This window comes from Platichthys flesus, chromosome 20 (genome assembly GCF_949316205.1).
Source record: "Platichthys flesus chromosome 20, fPlaFle2.1, whole genome shotgun sequence".
NCBI classification, from domain to species: domain Eukaryota; kingdom Metazoa; phylum Chordata; class Actinopteri; order Pleuronectiformes; family Pleuronectidae; genus Platichthys; species Platichthys flesus.
Window position 1 is genome coordinate 11,589,456 of NC_084964.1, and position 18,469 is coordinate 11,607,924.

Sequence of the window (18,469 nt, forward strand, 5' to 3'; positions counted from 1 at the left end):
GAATCCCTCTCTTTTCTTCTTCTCTCTCCCTTGGGTTACATTTATTCGTCTGCCCCTTAAAACAGACCTTTTCATCAAGATAACATATGGATCTGATATTTTTCTCCAGATGATTTGACCGCGTTATCGGTGGCTTTGTGTCCCCGGTGCAGTGAATTTCCAAAGTTTAAGGCCTGTTTCCAACCCCCGCTGCGCGCCCCCCCCCCCCCCCCCCCCCCCCCCCTTCCCATCTGATTAAGGAATTGAATTATAGGGCCACTTTGAATGCAGCCTTTTCAATGATAGCAAACTTCACAAACAATCACGGAGATGATTTGCAGGGCAGTTACATTTCCCGCAAGGAAAATGAAATCCCTGACGGTCTGCTTAAACCGTGGCCTCGTTTCACCAGGTTTTATTGTGTTAGCTGCTCGTTGCCGCTGTTGAGTGACCCCAGGGCGCCTGCTGCCCCGAGCTACACCCCAATGACTGACGACCTGCTAGAGACGAGTGCTGATAGACGAACATCTTTTTGGACGTACAAGGGGAAGTGATACCCTCTGGCTGCTTCTCTTTGGCGGATGACACTTCAGTGCAGAGGGGCCAGGGACGTTATTTTTTCCATCTGCAATCAGGCGGCCAAATTTAAACTTGAAATTTAAAAGCAGCCCAGTTTCTGTGAACTGAAACGACTCTGTGATGTCCACTAATGATTGAGCAATTACTGCACTGTCTGGTGGGAAATACAGGTATATCATGTTGTGCATTAAAGTGTGTTTGTATTGAGTTTCTTTTATTTTAATCTGTGCTCTAACTCATCTTATAGCGTTATTTGTTCAGGGCCTTTTTGCTTCACTTACATTGTGGATAGAATTTCTGACCTATACCGTTGTTGATTTCTAAAATACAATTGTTGATATATAATGAATACGAAAATGACTAAAAATGTCAGCTCCACAATATTTACATAATGTGTTTCTTGAATAGGTTTTTATAATTCATAACAAAACCAGACCAGTCAGTCATGTGGAGATCATTTTCAACTACTTAAATGGAAGACAACACTTCCCTCTTGTGGATACAGTAAATAATGTTGTTGTTTTTTTCCACTTGACTTTCCCCTGTTTTTTTCGAACACAGCAAGATTTTGATGTGGAGAATAAATTGTGAATCAGCATCACTCAGAGAAATCGATTAATAACAAACAAATGCATATAATGAATAAAATTGTCATATTTGTTGCACATGAAATTAAAGTCAATGTAGAAAAACATCTTGCTGTAACCCAGTGCATAAATCCGAAATTATAGATAAGACAAGGGCTCCATCTGGTGGACATATCTTGAGGTTCCATTAAATTAACTGATGCAGAACTTTACTCTGCATAAATTGAAATACTCGATGAGTTTTTTAAGCAATACAATTTACAACTAATGAGTGAGATAATATACATGTTGTAAAAATGAAGTGAAATGCTTTATTCCTTTCATATTGTAAACTTTACAGACTAATCTTTATATACAGACTGATCTTTAAATACAGACTGATCATATTATGCATAGTGATCTTTATGTACAAATATAATATTCTATATGACCCACAGAGACAAGGGACCGGGAGAACCGGGGACAGTACAGGGGAGTAGAAGGAAGGTGAAGTAAAGTTAAGTAAGTAAGAGTCACACAAGTTAAGTAACTTCAAAATAAAACAGGAAATGACATTTCAAAAAAATTCAACAAATCGTTATGAGTCCAACTCAAAAATCATATTCAAACCTATAAATAACAAGCTCATACAAAGAGTTTCACCAAGTTAAGATCAGAATAAAGGAAGCAATCAAGCAATTGCCGGGAGGAAAGAAATAATCTGCTGAAAAATGTAAGGTTTTTACACAAAATATTAATTACCATAATTTAGTTTGACTCACATGTATCTGACCAAATAGTTTTAAAATGCTTTGGGAATTATGTGTTAAATGACTGCGAAAATATCACACTGTTCTTTTTAATTTTAATGAAAAAAAGCAGAGACTTCTGATTTAAATGTAATACCGATTTTTTTATTTAAATTGGATATGCTGGAGATCAGAACATCGACTAGCTGGGATGTATAACAATGTCCTATCATAGAAGGTTCTAATAAAACTGTTTACTGATGCAGAACTGGTGATTTTATTCCAGTGACTGGAAACCACAGACGCAACAACACAGTTATGTCAATCAAAGGTAGAGTAAGTCATGGTAGGCTACATAATACAACCTCCATAAGTTACTCATTTTCATTTAAATATGGCACATGGTTAATTGTTAATTGTGAAGTACAATTTTGAAGTACTTGTTTCGATCCCATGCTACTATCAGCTTCAAAAAGAAAGATGACATTTTAAATAAATCTAATTCAAATAAAGTAAAGAGGAGAGGACCCGCTCCCTATGTAATTCAAATATAATGGGACCACTCCAGGGTAATGAAAACCACAATTTTTGTACAATTTAGCGGAAAAGCACCAGTGGAAACATCACTAGGATTATTTTATATTAGAGTTCTGCTAATATATCCCTTTCACCTAAATCTTACACAGTGAAACTTTAAAGCAGGACTTTGGCTTCTGAAGGAGTATATTTATATTGCTAACACTGGTTCTTTAACTTAGTTCAGTGATCTAGCTACTTGTACCACCACTAGAGGTCAGAGTGCACCAAGCGTCACTTGAGAACTTTTCCAGAGAGAGAGTTGAACAGTGAGCTCAGACGTTGGGGACAACACAATACTGTCCTTGACTACACAATTTAACTATCATTCAGCTGGAGGTACGACTCAGAGAGAGGCCGTTCCACTGATTTAACTGATGAAGACATGTCAGCAACATTAGAATTCAAAATATCTCCTAGGTGACAAAGAAAATGATCAAATATTTGCATTAAAATTACAGTGACATGCATTTTGGGTGATGAGTCCCGGCTTTCATTGGTTGCTGAGGGAGAGCACCACTGCATTTCAGAAGGGTCCACATCTCAACCAGCAACCAGCAGCAAACTGTGGGTGATGGGACTATAGAACCAGGAAATAAGCATTGGGTGGGAGTTAGATTTTAAGCATTTCTATAATAAAAAAATGTTTTAGAATGATGGTTCTACATGCTTCTCTGGCTTTGCCGTTTCATGTACCATATCGATGAGCCATAAGAAATGCCTGAATTCAACTTTTTATAACACTGTACTATGTAGAGGAATAACGGTGGACAGTTATGACAAATAATCTAAATCATTTGTGTGAGAAGTTAGTAGTTAATCATGTCTCTGCCTCTGAAACTCTCTGCATTAGTTTCTTGTCCCTTATCTCTCCCATACTGTTCATATGTGTGTGTGCCCCCCCCCCCCCCCCGACTAATCGTCACAGACTTATGTCATGCACTGATGTTGTTGTTGTAAATTAAATGAACATGAGTGAAGTCCTGCATCTTCTTCTGTTATATTTGACCAGGTCCTCTCCTCCATGCTGCACGCTCCCTCATTGGCTCTATTTGTGTGCTCACAGTCCATCTTGTTTATTGCCCCGAGGATTTGCTTTCATGTCACCAACCTAATCCTGCGGTTCCCCCTCCTCTCTGCACAGTGTTAACATTGGAAGTTGGAGAATGAAAGATCCAGAGCAGCTGCAGGTGAGGTCCACTTTGAATGCTCCTCATGACATTGATGGATTAATGTTCCTGCGGTGTAAACTTTGTATTTATAAATCATGACCCCTGAGCTGAGGATAACACAAAGCGCCGCAGGAAAATGTGTCTCCTTTGAACCCTCTTAGATATGTCTAGCATGAACAGAAGCCCTTTAGCTTCTGATCCAAAGACAGCTTATTCTTTCTTTGAGAGCTGCCCTCTGAAATCAGTTACTTTCTATATCGCGGTCATTCTACTCTTTGTGATTGATGCTGATATATTTGGGATGTTCCTCCACATTGTGGAAATCCTGAGGAGTTTACAGATGTGGAGTTACCAACGAAGTGAGCCTGCTTTAATTTTCTATGCTTATTCATTAAATGAAGTAAGCATTAATATTGGTTTTAATGTGGTTCCATGGACCTGAAATATATTAATGTATAAATTGTGCAAAATAAAATTTATTTTATATAGTAGCCAATCTCAGTTTCCATGTGTATTCTCTATGAACGTAAACAGCTAAATTATAATTTAAATAGTCTTTATTACTCATGAAAACTTCAAAAAAGTTTTTTCATTTAGATGAAGCCACACAAGGTAACGCATTTTATTTAAAGTGCAGATTATACAGATGATATACATATTGCTAAAATACAAATTTCACAATGCTACTATATATATATATATATATAGACATAAACAGTGTATGACACCAATAATCAATATTTAACATTCAGTTTCCACAAAATCAACATTCATATGAATTGTTAAACAAATAGCAGCTTCTTGAGAAATATATTATTATCCATGCAAAGATTTTCTATGCATAGTCAATGAATCTTTTTAAATTTCACTCGCCACAAAGTGTCTGACTTATGGATATGTTTATGTGTTATCAATGGAGTTTATATGGAAATGTGAGAAATGGAAATAAATAACTGCACTCTTCATTACTTTACTCCTCCTTCGGTACAAACGTACATGATGATTTTTGTCCGACCCACAAACCCGGCACCATCCTCCCCTTGAAGGAGCCTTTGATCTCCTGCAGCAGTCGGATCTTCCTCCTGCCTTCTGCCTCCTCTCCCTCCTTCACCTCCTCCACTGCGTAAAACTTGATGACACCAGCCGGATGGTCGAGGTACACCCCGATGGTGGTGCACTGGGGAATGTCACATATATCTGAGTTGTTGCCATTGGACCACATCTGGTAGTGGGATCCCGCCCATCCGAGTCCCCAGGAGTTCTCGTTCTCCCCCAGCCCGCAGGGTCCGTCGCTTCCCCTCCTCCCGGCCCCTTCGTAGGTCACTCCGACCACCACCCATCCTGAATACTTGACTTCCCAGTAAGCTCTGAGGCCTAGGATGCCTTCTTTGCAAAGAACCTTGAATAGAAAGAGAATTAAAAGCCAGCTGAACATTTCAGAAGAGTCGCAAAAATCGGTGAGTGTTGCTTAAAAGCCGTACCTGGGGGGCGTGCTCGTATCTCTCCGGTCTGTCCAGGACGGGACAAGTGACATCATCGGTCATGCGTGACACCTTGGATCCCCCCTCCGTGACCCACAGCATCTTATTGGCCGTCTTGTCATCCAGGGAACATTTCACCCAGTCTGTGGGATGCCGGAAAATGTGCTTTCAGTACGAATAGTAGCAAATATCAGAGAAAAGAAAATGGAAGAAAAACAAATTTTCCTACATTTTAGGAGATCAGCTCTGCAGGTGGGCTCTGGGATGTTGGGCTCGTAGACTGGGATGTTATCTGAATGATGACAAACATAATGTAATGGAGAGAAGCTGGCTGTGAATACAATGACTGTAGAGTGGTTAAACTTTCAGTGAGTTGCTCGCTCTTTGAAACACTGAGAGAAGTTGACTTTAAAACAATCACATCCTTAGATTTTGTCCCTGGAAATATGAATGAATTATGATTGTCTGTCCAGTTCAATGGCGTCAACATAAGAAAGGTTATACGAACAGTACATACACAATATGCCAACAGAGAACTGTCAATACTTGAATCGGAGAGCTGTGAAATTGAACACGTTAGCAAACAAATCTTAAAGACTCAGATCAACTTTACTAAATAGCTTCTGATAATCCATATTTCCCTTACAGCTGGTTGATGAAGCTTAGTTTTCTAAACGATTATGCACTTCCCTCACCAGGGCTGACGGCTGCAGGCGTGATCCTCGTACTGGGAGCGCTGGTCGGCATCTTTGTCGCTTCTTTCTCTGTTGCGGTTTCCTGAATGTTCCAATCCATCATCAGCACACTCCAGCAACGACGCAAATTACTTCTTTATATACCCCCAGCAAAGGGGGCATTAAAGGTTTTGGGGCCCCAGAGGCTCCCATTTGAGACATTTTTGGTAAGGTATGTGGACATAATGAGCTCACTAATGGGCGTGCCACCGGAGGCTGCTAAAACCAGGATCCGAGTGTCAGCGCCAAGGCCTGACCCACTGACCCGTATTTATCAGGGCGGTTCTCAACGTGCCATCGTCAATTATCAAATATTATTATCCTGTCATCTCTTTGTACTGATACACACACACTGTCTTAACTAGGGCCTGTTGCAGGAACGTGGATGAGGAGGACAGAACGTTGATGCATTTTGAAACCTGTAGAAATGGCGATGGAGACGAGATAAACCCTGTCTGGAATTCATCAGCGTGCAAGAACAGAAACTGGCAGGTACTCACTCGTTGTGGTAGCTTTTGAATTTGTCATGCCTGTGACACTAAAGAGAGAGGTTTAAACACTAACACCACCATGTGTTCCCTTTAAATGTCAGTCTGTTACGGTTAACAGAGGCGTTGGACTAGTGGCAGAAACTTGGACTAATGGCAGAGAAGGTCTCTGGTTCGTCTCTGGTTCGACTCCACGGAGAAACAACAAAAAGACGAACCTGGATTGATCTGTCCAAAACTCCAAGAGGATTCTCCTTAACCTGTCTAGTGCCCCTGAGCAAGGCACCTTACTCCCCCAACATCTGCTCTCCGTGCGCCGTACATGGTTGCTCACTGCTCTGTGTGTCCTGCACCAGATGGGTTAAAAGCAGAGGTTAAAATTCCCTACAATTGCATGAGTGTGCCTGTGCAAGTCTGTGCATGTGTTTGGGATGAATAAATGAATCTTAATCTTAAACTTAATGTGACTGTGAGTATATCCTTTGCTTCTAATGGTTAATTTAGTCATATATAAACTACCCGTGAGTGGTTACTTATTCCCTGAGTTGAAGTAGTTTCAAAATGTCCAGTTATCAGTCAAATATATCCCACATAGCTCAGGCAGCACATTTTAGTTTTGTTTTCCCATTAGACATATCTGGGATATATACAATATATAGTTTACTGTGTTTTGGCAGAGATCCCTTGTCTGTCAGCATTCTACTTTCTCTGGTTCATTGTGGCCCATGAGAGCAGATTCAGAGGAGCTCACATAGGAACACATTTCAAACCCTCTACCCGCGGCCCCCTCTGTTCGCCTCAGACCCCATGGGGCTTTCTCGGACACTAAGGACCCCGGCAGTTCCTGGTATGTGCTGTTGAGTATGTCAGCTGCACTACAATCAGCGCCTCGGTCAGTCATCGGCTGGGGCAGCTGGGGACGCTAGAAGGGCGAGACAGCCTTGACTGGAGGTTTGTCAGGGTGATGAAAAGGCTGCAGCTGAGAGCGTATCACAAGGAAGGGTTTACCACCGGGGGGGACACGCATTTTTCTTTTAACCCAGGCCATCTGCACCAAGGCATTTGAGATGGTGGAGGTGATAATGAGGATCAAGAGCGCCGTAAAGCCAGAGTTTAACCTCCCAGGCAAGGGATGTAGTCGTCAGTGTGGTTTGGTTAAGCTGGGCTGTATTGGTTAAATACGTGTTTTCACTTTTGTCCTCCAGTATTTGATGTGATACATTTTTTTGAATAGTAGATGCATCAACAACTATAGTATCACTCTATCAGTGCCCTTGCTTTTCCATCAATAAACTCACATTCATTGAATTTTTGTTTATATATGAATATTTACAACTCTATAGATCCACAGCATTTATTATTTTGACATTATTTCAAAACTGCAAATTAATGTCAAATTTATTTGAAAGTTTATTTGTTTTGGTTAAAAGTATAAATATACTTTTCTACGTACTAAATATTCGGGGTTAGGGACAGCTTGAATTAATTCAAATCAATGCATGTCAATACATTGCTCAAATATTGTTATAGATTTAAGAAATTGTAGGAAAAGGAGAAATAATACTAATAATAATAGTTATAATTGACTTTATACATGTTTTATAAAATGTTTCATATAACATCAACAATTTCACTTATATAAAGACTACGTCACTTGTCACACTTTCAAAGTGTGAATAACATGGTTATACTTATATCTCACATTTGCACCTGTTGGATACCACACTGCCAGCCATCTCACAGCAGGAAGCCTGCTGATGAGGTTTTAGATGTTTGCAGTTGCATAATCTATGCATGTGTGACACAAACGCATCAACGCTGACGACGTGCAATGTGACGAGATCAGGACTGATGTAGATGGAGCTGGAGGGCGGGTTCTACCGGTTGATGGGGGATGTCCCAGAGACATCCAAGCATCCATCGAACCTTTTTAAGGAAAAATTATACAGACACAGCTCCAGTTACAAAACTCACTGCTCCCCCCTTTTCTCATTGGCACGTTTTTGTCTCACACTCTTGTCCACGCCAACCAGCTCTGATTAGATCCCCTCTGTCCTGTATTAAAGGTATATAAGTGTGGCATTAGGCTGTCAAACACCGAAGCCAACAGAGACTCATCATTCCCCCGGTGACCAGGGACATCAGGCTGAGACTGGCTCTCCAGCAGCTTAAACGGTTGGACCAGCTTGAAGCCGGAATCAAGATGCCGACCACCACAAGACTTATTTCGAACACTCGGAAGTCGGACAAAGGTGAACTTTGATTTTATTGCATTTCACACAATTTAGAGTCAATATTTTTGACTTTTCCCCTGCAAAATTTTGAATTACTTGGTGTTACTATTATTATTAATTTTAATTTATTTGCAGGAAGCATTGGTTTGTGCATATAATACAGAAAGCATTATTTAAAAAATGCTTTTGTTGATTCAATAACCAAACTTAAGCTCTCTTTGTGGCAAATCCTGACAACAAGTCTGTGACAAGATTTCATTTGTCATTTTGAGCAGCATGTAATGGTTTCCTCTGCAAGGGTCCACAAGATCAGCCTTACAAACAATATCACACAATGTGTTATATGTGTTTATCGTCCAGTTGTACAGTCTTGGAAATTGAAACTTGAAAATCCTCTATTGCACAAATTTAATTTAAGTCTTTTTACTATTCTGCAATTGATATTACTGGAATTGCTGTTAATAAAAACTGATTTTTCACTTCAATTATTTGCTTTTTCAAAACAATTTGAATCAATAGAAAATGTTCTTGTCAGTATTGAAAGTCAATTTTTATACCATGCTTTTCATTGCCAGATTGCTCAGTCAATACCAACTTGGCTAACAAGCCCCGTACAGCCCGCCACGGTGGTTTGCCAACAATGTTTTGTATGTTGTGAGGTTGTAATGACACCAGACAAAGCTGTTGCATATTTTTTTTTCTCCTCCCTTTGTGCTAAATCCAGGCAGGTGGCTTAACATTGCCGCGGGGTCTCATTCGGCCTCCAGTCAAGGGAGAGATAAATACCAGCTCATTTGGACATGACACGCATTCTACATGGCGTAAAAATAACCGTTAAGATCGAGACCTGCAGACAAAATGTCTATTTGAAAGTATTTTGCGATAATGCATCCTCACCTGGGATTCAGCATCCGCATGATAATGCAAAATGTTCTTTTGTAACTTTCGATTTTCCTAAAATTCAAGTATTTTGCAGCTTTTTTTCTTCCTTACAACATCGAGCTCATTAGCATCCAGAGGTGATTATCAATGTGCGAATGAAGCGGCCTGTTTATGTTGGCGGTGATGTTGCTTGTCGGTAAAAATAAAACACTTTATTTATACTTAATTTTATGCGAGAGGGGAGGGGCGGGGGGGATTATGTGACTCCTCATCATGATCTTCATCTTAAACAAAAATCTGGAGGCCACTTTGAGTCCACCTGATACCAGCGTATTAGTTACTAGACTTTGGCATTAGGGCTAAGCCTGTTACGCAACAATAATTTATTACTTCAAGGAAAGTCGTGACACAATGCTGCCGACTGTAATCAATCGTTATCTGAAATCAAAATGCTTGGCAGGGCTCAGTATTTTCCAGCAATATTTCCATAAGCTCTTAGTCCTTCCTTTATTAACTCGAAAAGTTTCACGTCTTACATTGTCTTCGCATCCCTGCGCTATCTCCTGTCATCGGGTGAAAAGCTCAGAGTCTCACGCTGTGCTCTGCCCCCCCGCCCCCCCACACTCACCATGTAAGGTGTCTTGTGAGGTGTCTTGTGAGGTGTCTTGGTAATTCCAACCGCCTGGCATGAATCAACCACAGGGTTCAGGAAGCATGCAGTTGCTGATATGTTGATCCGACAGCCGCAGATAGTTTTCTAAGAATAACACCGTTTTACAGAGACACCTGACATATACTGTAGCATATGGCATTTATCACAGCCCACTGTTTTCATCTCCATACTGGTTGCCCTGGTGAAAACACATGTTTTTTGATTTTGTTTTTCCTTGCAGCAAAGAATGTCAGAGGTGGAAACTCGCCCTCAGGTAACACAGTTATCTTCAGATCACCACATGTTTGCTCACAGTAGATGAATTTGAGAATTTCCACTGATCTCGCTCTGCCCCTCTCTCCCCAGAAAAGATTCCAGACTACGAGCCCAATATCCCAGAGCCCAAATGCAGAGCTGATCTCATCAAGCGTGAGATTTCAACTCTACTTCCTGTTTCACAGTTTGGTCCAAATTGAACTTTTCATTAAATGTTTTCCTTTTTTTTATTCTCACAGACTGGTTCAAGCTTTCCCTGGATGACAAGACAGCCAATAAGACGCTATGGATCACAGAGGGCGGCACCAAAGTGGCCCGCATGACTGACGATCTTACCTGTCCCGTCTTGGATAGACCAGAGCGATATGAGTATTCTCCACAGGTATAGTGAAAACTTTTAGTTGTATTCATTTGGCCTAAAAAATAATAGTAATTAAAACGTTCATGAAAGGTATCAAATGATATCTGACGAGTGCCAGACCCTTGTCTTTACCAGGCTTTAACTGGTTTGATTGGATAGTAAAATACACTTGTGGACCTGAGGGATGTTGGGTGTGTATTTTTAAACCTTGAGTCATTCGCTTTTGGCACGGAGCAGAGACACCAGTGGCAACCCTCATGACTCACAGGTTACGCGAGGATAACTCCTAACTGTTGCTGTTGCTCTCATTCATGCTCATCAAGGTCCTTTGCAAGGAAGGAATCCTGGGTTTCAGAGGCTACTGGGAGGTGGGGTTCTCCGGGTGGGTCGTCGTCGGCACCGCGTTCGAACGAGCGGGAAGAAGGAACACCGATGGGTCCTGCGGCCTGGGAGAGAACGAGGGGTCATGGGGCCTCGGCTGGTCCGGCTCCAGCTACCACTTCTGGCACAAAGGCCAGAACGTGGAGATCAAGGGGATCCCTCAGTGCTCTGTCATCGGAGTGTACCTCGACCAGCCCGCTGGTATCTTGAATTTCTATGCTGTGGAGGAGGTGAAAGAGGGAGAGGAGGGCGCAGGGGGTAAGGAGGTGAGGCCTCTGCATCAAGTCAGGAGCACGTTCGAGGAGAAGATGATCCCTGGTTTCTGGATGGGGACACAATCAAAGTGTTCAATCATACAGAAGGAGGATTAAAGAACTGAATCCACATTGTAGGATACAATATTGTGATAATCAGCTCAGAAAGGTGTAAGAACATCCCTTTCTATTGGAGTCAAACTATTGATGAGGCCCCTTTAATTATAAAATGACACCAATGAGATCGTCACCAATACTTGTCTTCCATGTGTGAAGATGTAAACATCATAGGCTTACATGAATTTTATGCATATGACCATTATCACCATTGAAAATATAGTAGTAAGTAATAGATGTAGTTTTCACATATAGTATCAGATAGACATGCTATCCATAGTTTAGTGCATTTAAGTAAAAGGGAACAAAATGCAAATATTTATACAGATGTGTTTATACTACATTATATATATTTTTACCACTTTGTTGTTGTTGTTTGCAGAGAATGTATAGAGTTCCCTAGTTTTGAATAAATGTATGTAGGATGTGATATATGCAAAAGTTTGAACAAAAATAATAAAACACTGACTAAGATGCAATTTGTCCTGGATTGTTCTGCAAATATCAACAGAGTGACAGCGTATAGTGCTGCATGTGTACTCAAGTAATTTCCTCCAGTTGATTCGACTTGACAAATACACCCAGAACACTTATACACTCCTCCTCTATATCAATCACTTTTATTCTTGTACCAGCAAAACAAACGTCATATGATTATATATCAAATACTGAAATCCTATATATTAATAAATAATGATGACCTTCCTGCATTACTTGGTGAATCACCTTTCACCTACACAAAGTCTTGGTTGGTGAAGGAATTAGTGTCCCGCTGACATCACTTACTGATTCCTGAATTTTACAGTGGAACATACTAAATGGCCACCGCACCTTATTTTGGAAGGACCTCCTAAGGCTGCAGAGGAATCAGGTGTCTGTTTGTAGCCTCACTCGTGTCCTTATGACAAAGTCAAGCGTGCGCACCCCCTCTGACCCCCCCCCCCCCCCCCCACCAAGGCGCCTCTTACTATGCCCGACCCCACCCTCCCCTTTCTTTGCTTCACCTTCCCTGAGGGTATAAAAGTGAAGTGGAAGACGACGACTTCACACTTTCACTTTGGATACATTTTATCTTGAAGTGTTGCTTTGGAAGCGAATAACAACCCAAAGATGCCGGTCAGACCCAATACTGCCGTTGTCAACCGCACTGAGACCATGAATCCAGGTACGGTAAACTTGTTTCTGTATAATGCAAAAATATTACATTTATTATGAAAACTGTTATACTTGCATATAATATATTGGCGTCTTTTTTAAAGAGTACATTTTTATCTGCAAAGGCAGTTTTTGCCACCCGTGACAGGTACTTATTGATACCTGGGACTGAAACACTTTATAAGCTTTTTGTGTATACAAAACAAAACAGAATTCCAATTGTATATATATATATCGACATTATTGTACACATATAATTTGTATATATATATATAATGACTTCTTAAATGCTATTGTTTCTTGTGAATTTGTTTCATGTGAGGGTTGTCACGTGTCACGTGTCTGTGTGAAACAGGAAACAGCCAAAAATCTCCTTAAAGTTTAACCTTTGGCCTCTACATTTTTAGGAAAGAAGATGAAATCTAAGAAGAAGGAAAAGACAAGTACAGGTAATGGATTGGATGCATGTGTGAGTTTTTGAGAGTATGTGTGTTTGTGTGTGTGTTGTGTACTCAAGCCTGTTTCCTATCCTTGCAGAGAAGGTCGTGGTTTATGTGCCGGGGATCCCAGAGCCAACAAACAGAGCTGAGCTCATGAAATGTACGAGCAGCTTTCAGATTTCGTTTCTTCACTATTTTCCATGTTATATTGATAGTTAATTCAATGTACTTTTGCTTCATTCTTTCCCATAGATTGGATTAATTTGACTTTGGATGACAAGACCGCCAACAAGATGTTGTGGATTTCCGATAGCGGCCTGATGGTGCGTCGCAGAACTGAGGAGATTTGTCCTGTCCTGGATCGACCAGAGAGATACGAGTACTCTCCCCAGGTACGTCAGAGAATAACACAAACGCAGATGTCTGCTGTCTGAAAAACAAAGATGTCGATTGTATTCTCCTTTTTTAAATATGATCTTCTACGAAGGTGCTGTGCAAAGAGGGCTTGTTAAACGTGAGGGGTTACTGGGAGGTGGAGTACTCCGGGTGGGTGGTTATCGGAGCCACCCATGAAGGAGCTGGAAGGAGAGCGAATGCTGGGCCGAGCGGGCTGGGAGAGAACGAGGAGTCCTGGGGCCTGTGTTGGTTGGGAACATGTTACCAGATCTGGTTCAACAGCGTATGCAAAGACATAAAGAATGTCCCGTTTAGCCCCACGATCGGCGTTTACATCGACCAGCCTGCGGGGATAATCAACTTTTACACCATAACTGGAGAGGGGGCGGAGAGGGAGGCGATGCTGTTGTACAAAGTGAAGACGACCATCGACAAGAAGATTCTGCCGGGTTTCTGGATGGGAGTTCAGTCCACGTGCACGATGCTGAGGAAAACAGATTGAACTAAAAATGAATGCATATGTGTCAATGATGTGGTGGCCAGGCGAGCGCCACTTGAGACACATCTTATTTAATCTCTTTAAATAATATGTAACAGGATTTAATAGTATTTAACCTCCAAATCCAAAAAGCATCAATTCTGTTCTGGTTTGGTGGGGTGTATATTTATTGTATATTGACTGGTCATGATTGACTGAAAACATATTTTTCTATTTTTATTTACTTGTTGTGCTTTTATTGTGTAAATTATGTCCCGTTATAAATATCAGCATCGTGAATATTAGTGTACTGATAATGTTATTTTTGGTAAGTTGAGTGGCATGTGACTTTATGAAAACTGAAATAAAACATGTATTCAAACCCAATAATTCTCTCCTGATGTTTTTATAATTTAAGTTGACTTAATTTTCCACCACACTGTTATGATATTGCCAAACTTTATCAACATATTATAAGATCGAACCCCAGAGAACATAACACACATTTCTCACAGATGACCATTTCAAATGCGACGCCTCTCGTTTCTCCGTCCGTGATCATTCCCCATTGGCGCTGCTAAGATAAGGTTGCCCACAGAGTATAACTCTGCAGCAGTGATCCCCCCTGGATTTAGCTGGGCAAAGAAGAAGGAATAAGAAACGTTCCCCTATGTGCGCCAGGGGCTCACTTTGAAATTTGAGGAGCTGCGTCCCCAAGATCACTTTCCCTACTTTGACAGGTGGCCATTAAACTCCTGCGGCCTTCACACCTAACGCTTGAGCTTAACAGGAACTAAAAGTGGGGCACACGGACAAACACAAAACATTCACACCAGTGGATGCCCAGTGTCTCACGCAACCTCATTCAACAAGCTCCAAGAAGAGCCCTGCTGACGATCCACTGAACACCAGTCAAACCAGTACGGTGATTTCTCTGACGTGGACTCCTGCACAAACCCCAGGTCACTGACGTTATGTGAACCAACAATTCTCATATTGGGTTTAAAAAAGTGGCCACAATTAATATGTTTAGCCACCAAACATCGTCTGTCTGTACGTGACCTGCATATCTCGTGATCCGTTCAGCTTATTGGCTTCTCGCTTCACATGTCTACTGTTAATTGCCAGAGGAAGGGCACATGATACCATCAATATTAATCATCACGCCTTCAGTCTGGGGACCAAGTTGAACTTGTCTTCTTCTACGTCCTCGCATGAACTTACAGCATCGGTTGGTCACCGCGAACTGCGACTAATAATATATGACCCAGTAGATCAACGTTTGTTTTTTGTTACAGCGCTCTATGTTGAGATGAATTACAGAGCGTCTATTTTGAAAAGTGACATCAGTTACGTACATCGTTCAAACTTAACGTGAATAGAAATAAAGCAAGTTAGGTTCAGTTTTATGAAAAAAATTAACTTTAAAATTTTTACTGAAGATAAACCAGGTAGGATGAACACGCACTGTACAGCATATCGTGGAACTGTTTGAGTAGGACTCACTGATGACAAGGGATAACTCTAAAGTAGATCCATTAACACAGGACAAGAGAACTGCCCAATCCAAACAGGCAGGTTTAGAGCGGACACTGCACTGGTGATAACTTTTTACGTGACCATGTGAATGAGGTCGCTCGTTGTGATGAACTTTAAGAGGACTCTGCTGACCTCCCCTCAGTAGCGTGGTATTTCACTGCGAGTAGCAGTTCAACGTTCAGGTGTTAACTGTTGCCGGTAAACGCTCAGTGCTCTCATAATCAAGATACTCTGGAGAGGACGCAGCTGCTTTCAGTGTAAATCATGAACCCCACTCCACAATGCTGAGGTTGGAAATATAAATAACACTTCACTGTAGTTGCATTCTGGACATTTCTGACTCACTCTGAAAAATGTAGGGTAATGAGAAAGCAAGAAAATACAGATTATAGGCAATAACAAAATTACCCTTTTCATAATAAGTATTTGTGTTGTCCAAATGATTTGATTTTCTAACCCCCCTACTCATCCAAGTTCCAAAGCAAGCATACAGCATGCCCAATAACCCTTCTAATACAATGGCTATAAATGCCCCTATTTTGCGATGTCAGATGGTAGTGATTATGATGATGATGATGATGAGGGCCAGTTGGAAGTCAGACACCTAAGCTCAGGGCTGTTTATTTCCTGTTCTAACAAAATCTGGTCAACAGGACTTTTACTATAGGTTTGCATCACAGAAAGTATACAATTTCCAAATTGGTCATATTTAGCTAGGCATGCATAAAGCAAGGTGATGAAGGCTGTTTTTAGAGACTAATACAAGTGTTCGAGATTACCAAGAAAACATAGAAATACAGAAAGATTACAGAAAGTAGTACAATGTTGATCTTATGTGTACAATATAAGTAGCAGATACCAAAATTGCAAGAAATGTCCCAGATAGGAAACAAATTTCGTCAGTGTTTTGCCAATAACTTGTGACGTATTCACTCTGAATTGGTTCTTGGAGATAAACTGTCACTAAGGAGTTAATTCATTTCAGTTCGAGCAGCTCTACGGAGGCGACAGTGCTCTTTCTCAAAATCTCCTTCTGAACAATGTCTTAACTTCTAAGCTATTAACACACTTGCCACATAACTTTCCTTCATAAAAATGTCACTGTAACAATGTGTTTTAGTAAAACAAACATTTGTGCGACAAATTTAGCCAAAAAACGACTTGAAAAACAACCAAAAAACTACCAGCTCATCCAATTTAGCTTCATGTTTCAGCTGTAACAATGTTTGAGATTAGCCTTTAAGCAAACTAGACACACTGGCTTATCTTTGTCCATTTCTCTGGGAAAACATGACAGTCTGCATCTACTCTTTCTTTCTTCACAGTCACCATGATACTTCCCTGCGATGACACATAACTTTTATGTCTTTCCCTGACTATGTGTCACGGTTTGAGGGAGGAGATGGACCCAGGATGCAGAGATTTTAACAAAAAGGTATTTAATATAATAAAAGGCTTTAAACAAGACAAAAACAAAACACAAACACAAGCAGGTAAGTTCTGGCGAAAAAGCGCACGGAGAACAAGGAAGCAGGAGAAGCTGGTCGAGACAGCTGAAACAAACAAACCGTATCTGCCACGTGTGGAAACCACTAGAACAACAACGAGTACGAACCGACACCAGACAAAGGGAAACAGAGGCTTAAATACACAGCAGGACGGCCGGGGCAATTACACCAGGTGAAACACATGAGGATTGGAGAGCACAATCAAAGACAGGAAGTGAGACACCGAGAAGCTGAAACAAGACAGTGAGAGCAAGGCTACAAAATAAAACAGGAAATAGAAAACACACAGACTGAAATTAACAAACTAAAATGACAGGACACCACACTATGACCTGATCAGGGAAAGACCATGACCTGACAGGGTGAAGCTTATTGGTCCACAATTTATGTTGCATTTGTTTTATTGCAGAAAAAAAAAAAATACTTTTAATCTCCGCCCCTGCTGGACATTTCCCCAAAACTATTAAACATGTCCAAAAGATTGCACCTGTCATAAACCTAAAAACATTACATGAACAAACATTTCTCCAACGAACCATAAAACAACAAACAGGGATAAAGCTACTCAACCATGTGTATATATAACTGCAGAGGTACATCTGTGTTTAGCCACAGCTAAACATGATTTATAATGTGCTTCCCCCGATGAGCATAAGTGAGAATTTACAGTCAGTAAGCTCAACAGTTCAAACCTTTTTGACAGGAAGAAATATCCATCGTGGACCACGGCAAACTAAACTGGAGACCACAATCCAAGAATAATCTCACCCGGAGTGACAGCGCCCTAAACGTCTGGATGTGTGAGCTTATGCGAGGCATGTGAATGAGTGGTAACTCTAAGCCTGTCATGAGCAAAGTGGCATAAGCTATATAGAGTAAGTGACACATATAGAGTTACATTTAGACTTAGGGGACCCTGGCCCACATTTCACCGCTTGGCAAAGAAACCAGGCTGTAAACAACAGAAGAAAACAATCTAACTTCAAGCTCTTTCACAGCGAATGCAGCCAAACTAAGCAGGAACTTGTTTTATCACCGAGCCGAGGCTGTGAAATAACTTAAGTATAAGATTTCAATATGAGAGTATTTTTTTTCCCTCTGTCGCCCAAATATCCATGTCCTCTCATCAGATGGTGATTAATGAGCTTCGTGCTAACACTCGCGCCGCAGCTCGATGATTTGCGTTTAGCAACTGGTTCTAAATTACCTCTACTCAGTGAGCGCATATCATAATATTCCCATCTGGTCCGGTGTTGCACTATCGATGAAATGCAGGCGTCATTTATTCGGACACTATTGGTCCCGCAGGATTTACTGTCATGTAGCTACTTGTCCACGTTCAAACTGTCTCCAGGCTAACACGGCCTGGTGGGAGCATCAGTTACACGTTGCCCTCCCTCTCTCTCTCTGTCACTGCCTGTGTGTTTATGTATACAACACACAAACACACACATCCACGTATATCTATATAC

General features: G+C 41.0%; 3 protein-coding genes across 3 annotated transcripts; 2 read left to right on the forward strand and 1 right to left on the reverse strand.

The window, feature by feature from the left end:
• Window positions 1-4,231: 4,231 nt before the first annotated feature.
• Window positions 4,232-5,980, reverse strand: LOC133931644 (stonustoxin subunit beta-like). The gene is made up of 4 exons (XM_062378574.1): window positions 5,798-5,980; window positions 5,332-5,394; window positions 5,103-5,245; window positions 4,232-5,020 (listed from the first exon to the last, which is right to left on the reverse strand). The coding sequence occupies exons 1-4, from the start codon at window positions 5,898-5,900 to the stop codon at window positions 4,592-4,594; spliced, it is 738 nt and encodes a 245-aa protein (XP_062234558.1). The 5' UTR covers window positions 5,901-5,980; the 3' UTR covers window positions 4,232-4,591.
• A 2,374-nt stretch (window positions 5,981-8,354) lies between these two features.
• LOC133931580 (stonustoxin subunit beta-like) lies at window positions 8,355-11,962 on the forward strand. The gene is made up of 5 exons (XM_062378486.1): window positions 8,355-8,576; window positions 10,334-10,366; window positions 10,459-10,521; window positions 10,608-10,750; window positions 11,053-11,962. The coding sequence occupies exons 1-5, from the start codon at window positions 8,528-8,530 to the stop codon at window positions 11,479-11,481; spliced, it is 717 nt and encodes a 238-aa protein (XP_062234470.1). The 5' UTR covers window positions 8,355-8,527; the 3' UTR covers window positions 11,482-11,962.
• Window positions 11,963-12,537: 575 nt separating this feature from the next.
• Window positions 12,538-14,285, forward strand: LOC133931897 (stonustoxin subunit beta-like). The gene is made up of 5 exons (XM_062378859.1): window positions 12,538-12,646; window positions 13,044-13,085; window positions 13,174-13,236; window positions 13,329-13,468; window positions 13,564-14,285. The coding sequence occupies exons 1-5, from the start codon at window positions 12,592-12,594 to the stop codon at window positions 13,972-13,974; spliced, it is 711 nt and encodes a 236-aa protein (XP_062234843.1). The 5' UTR covers window positions 12,538-12,591; the 3' UTR covers window positions 13,975-14,285.
• Window positions 14,286-18,469: the final 4,184 nt, after the last annotated feature.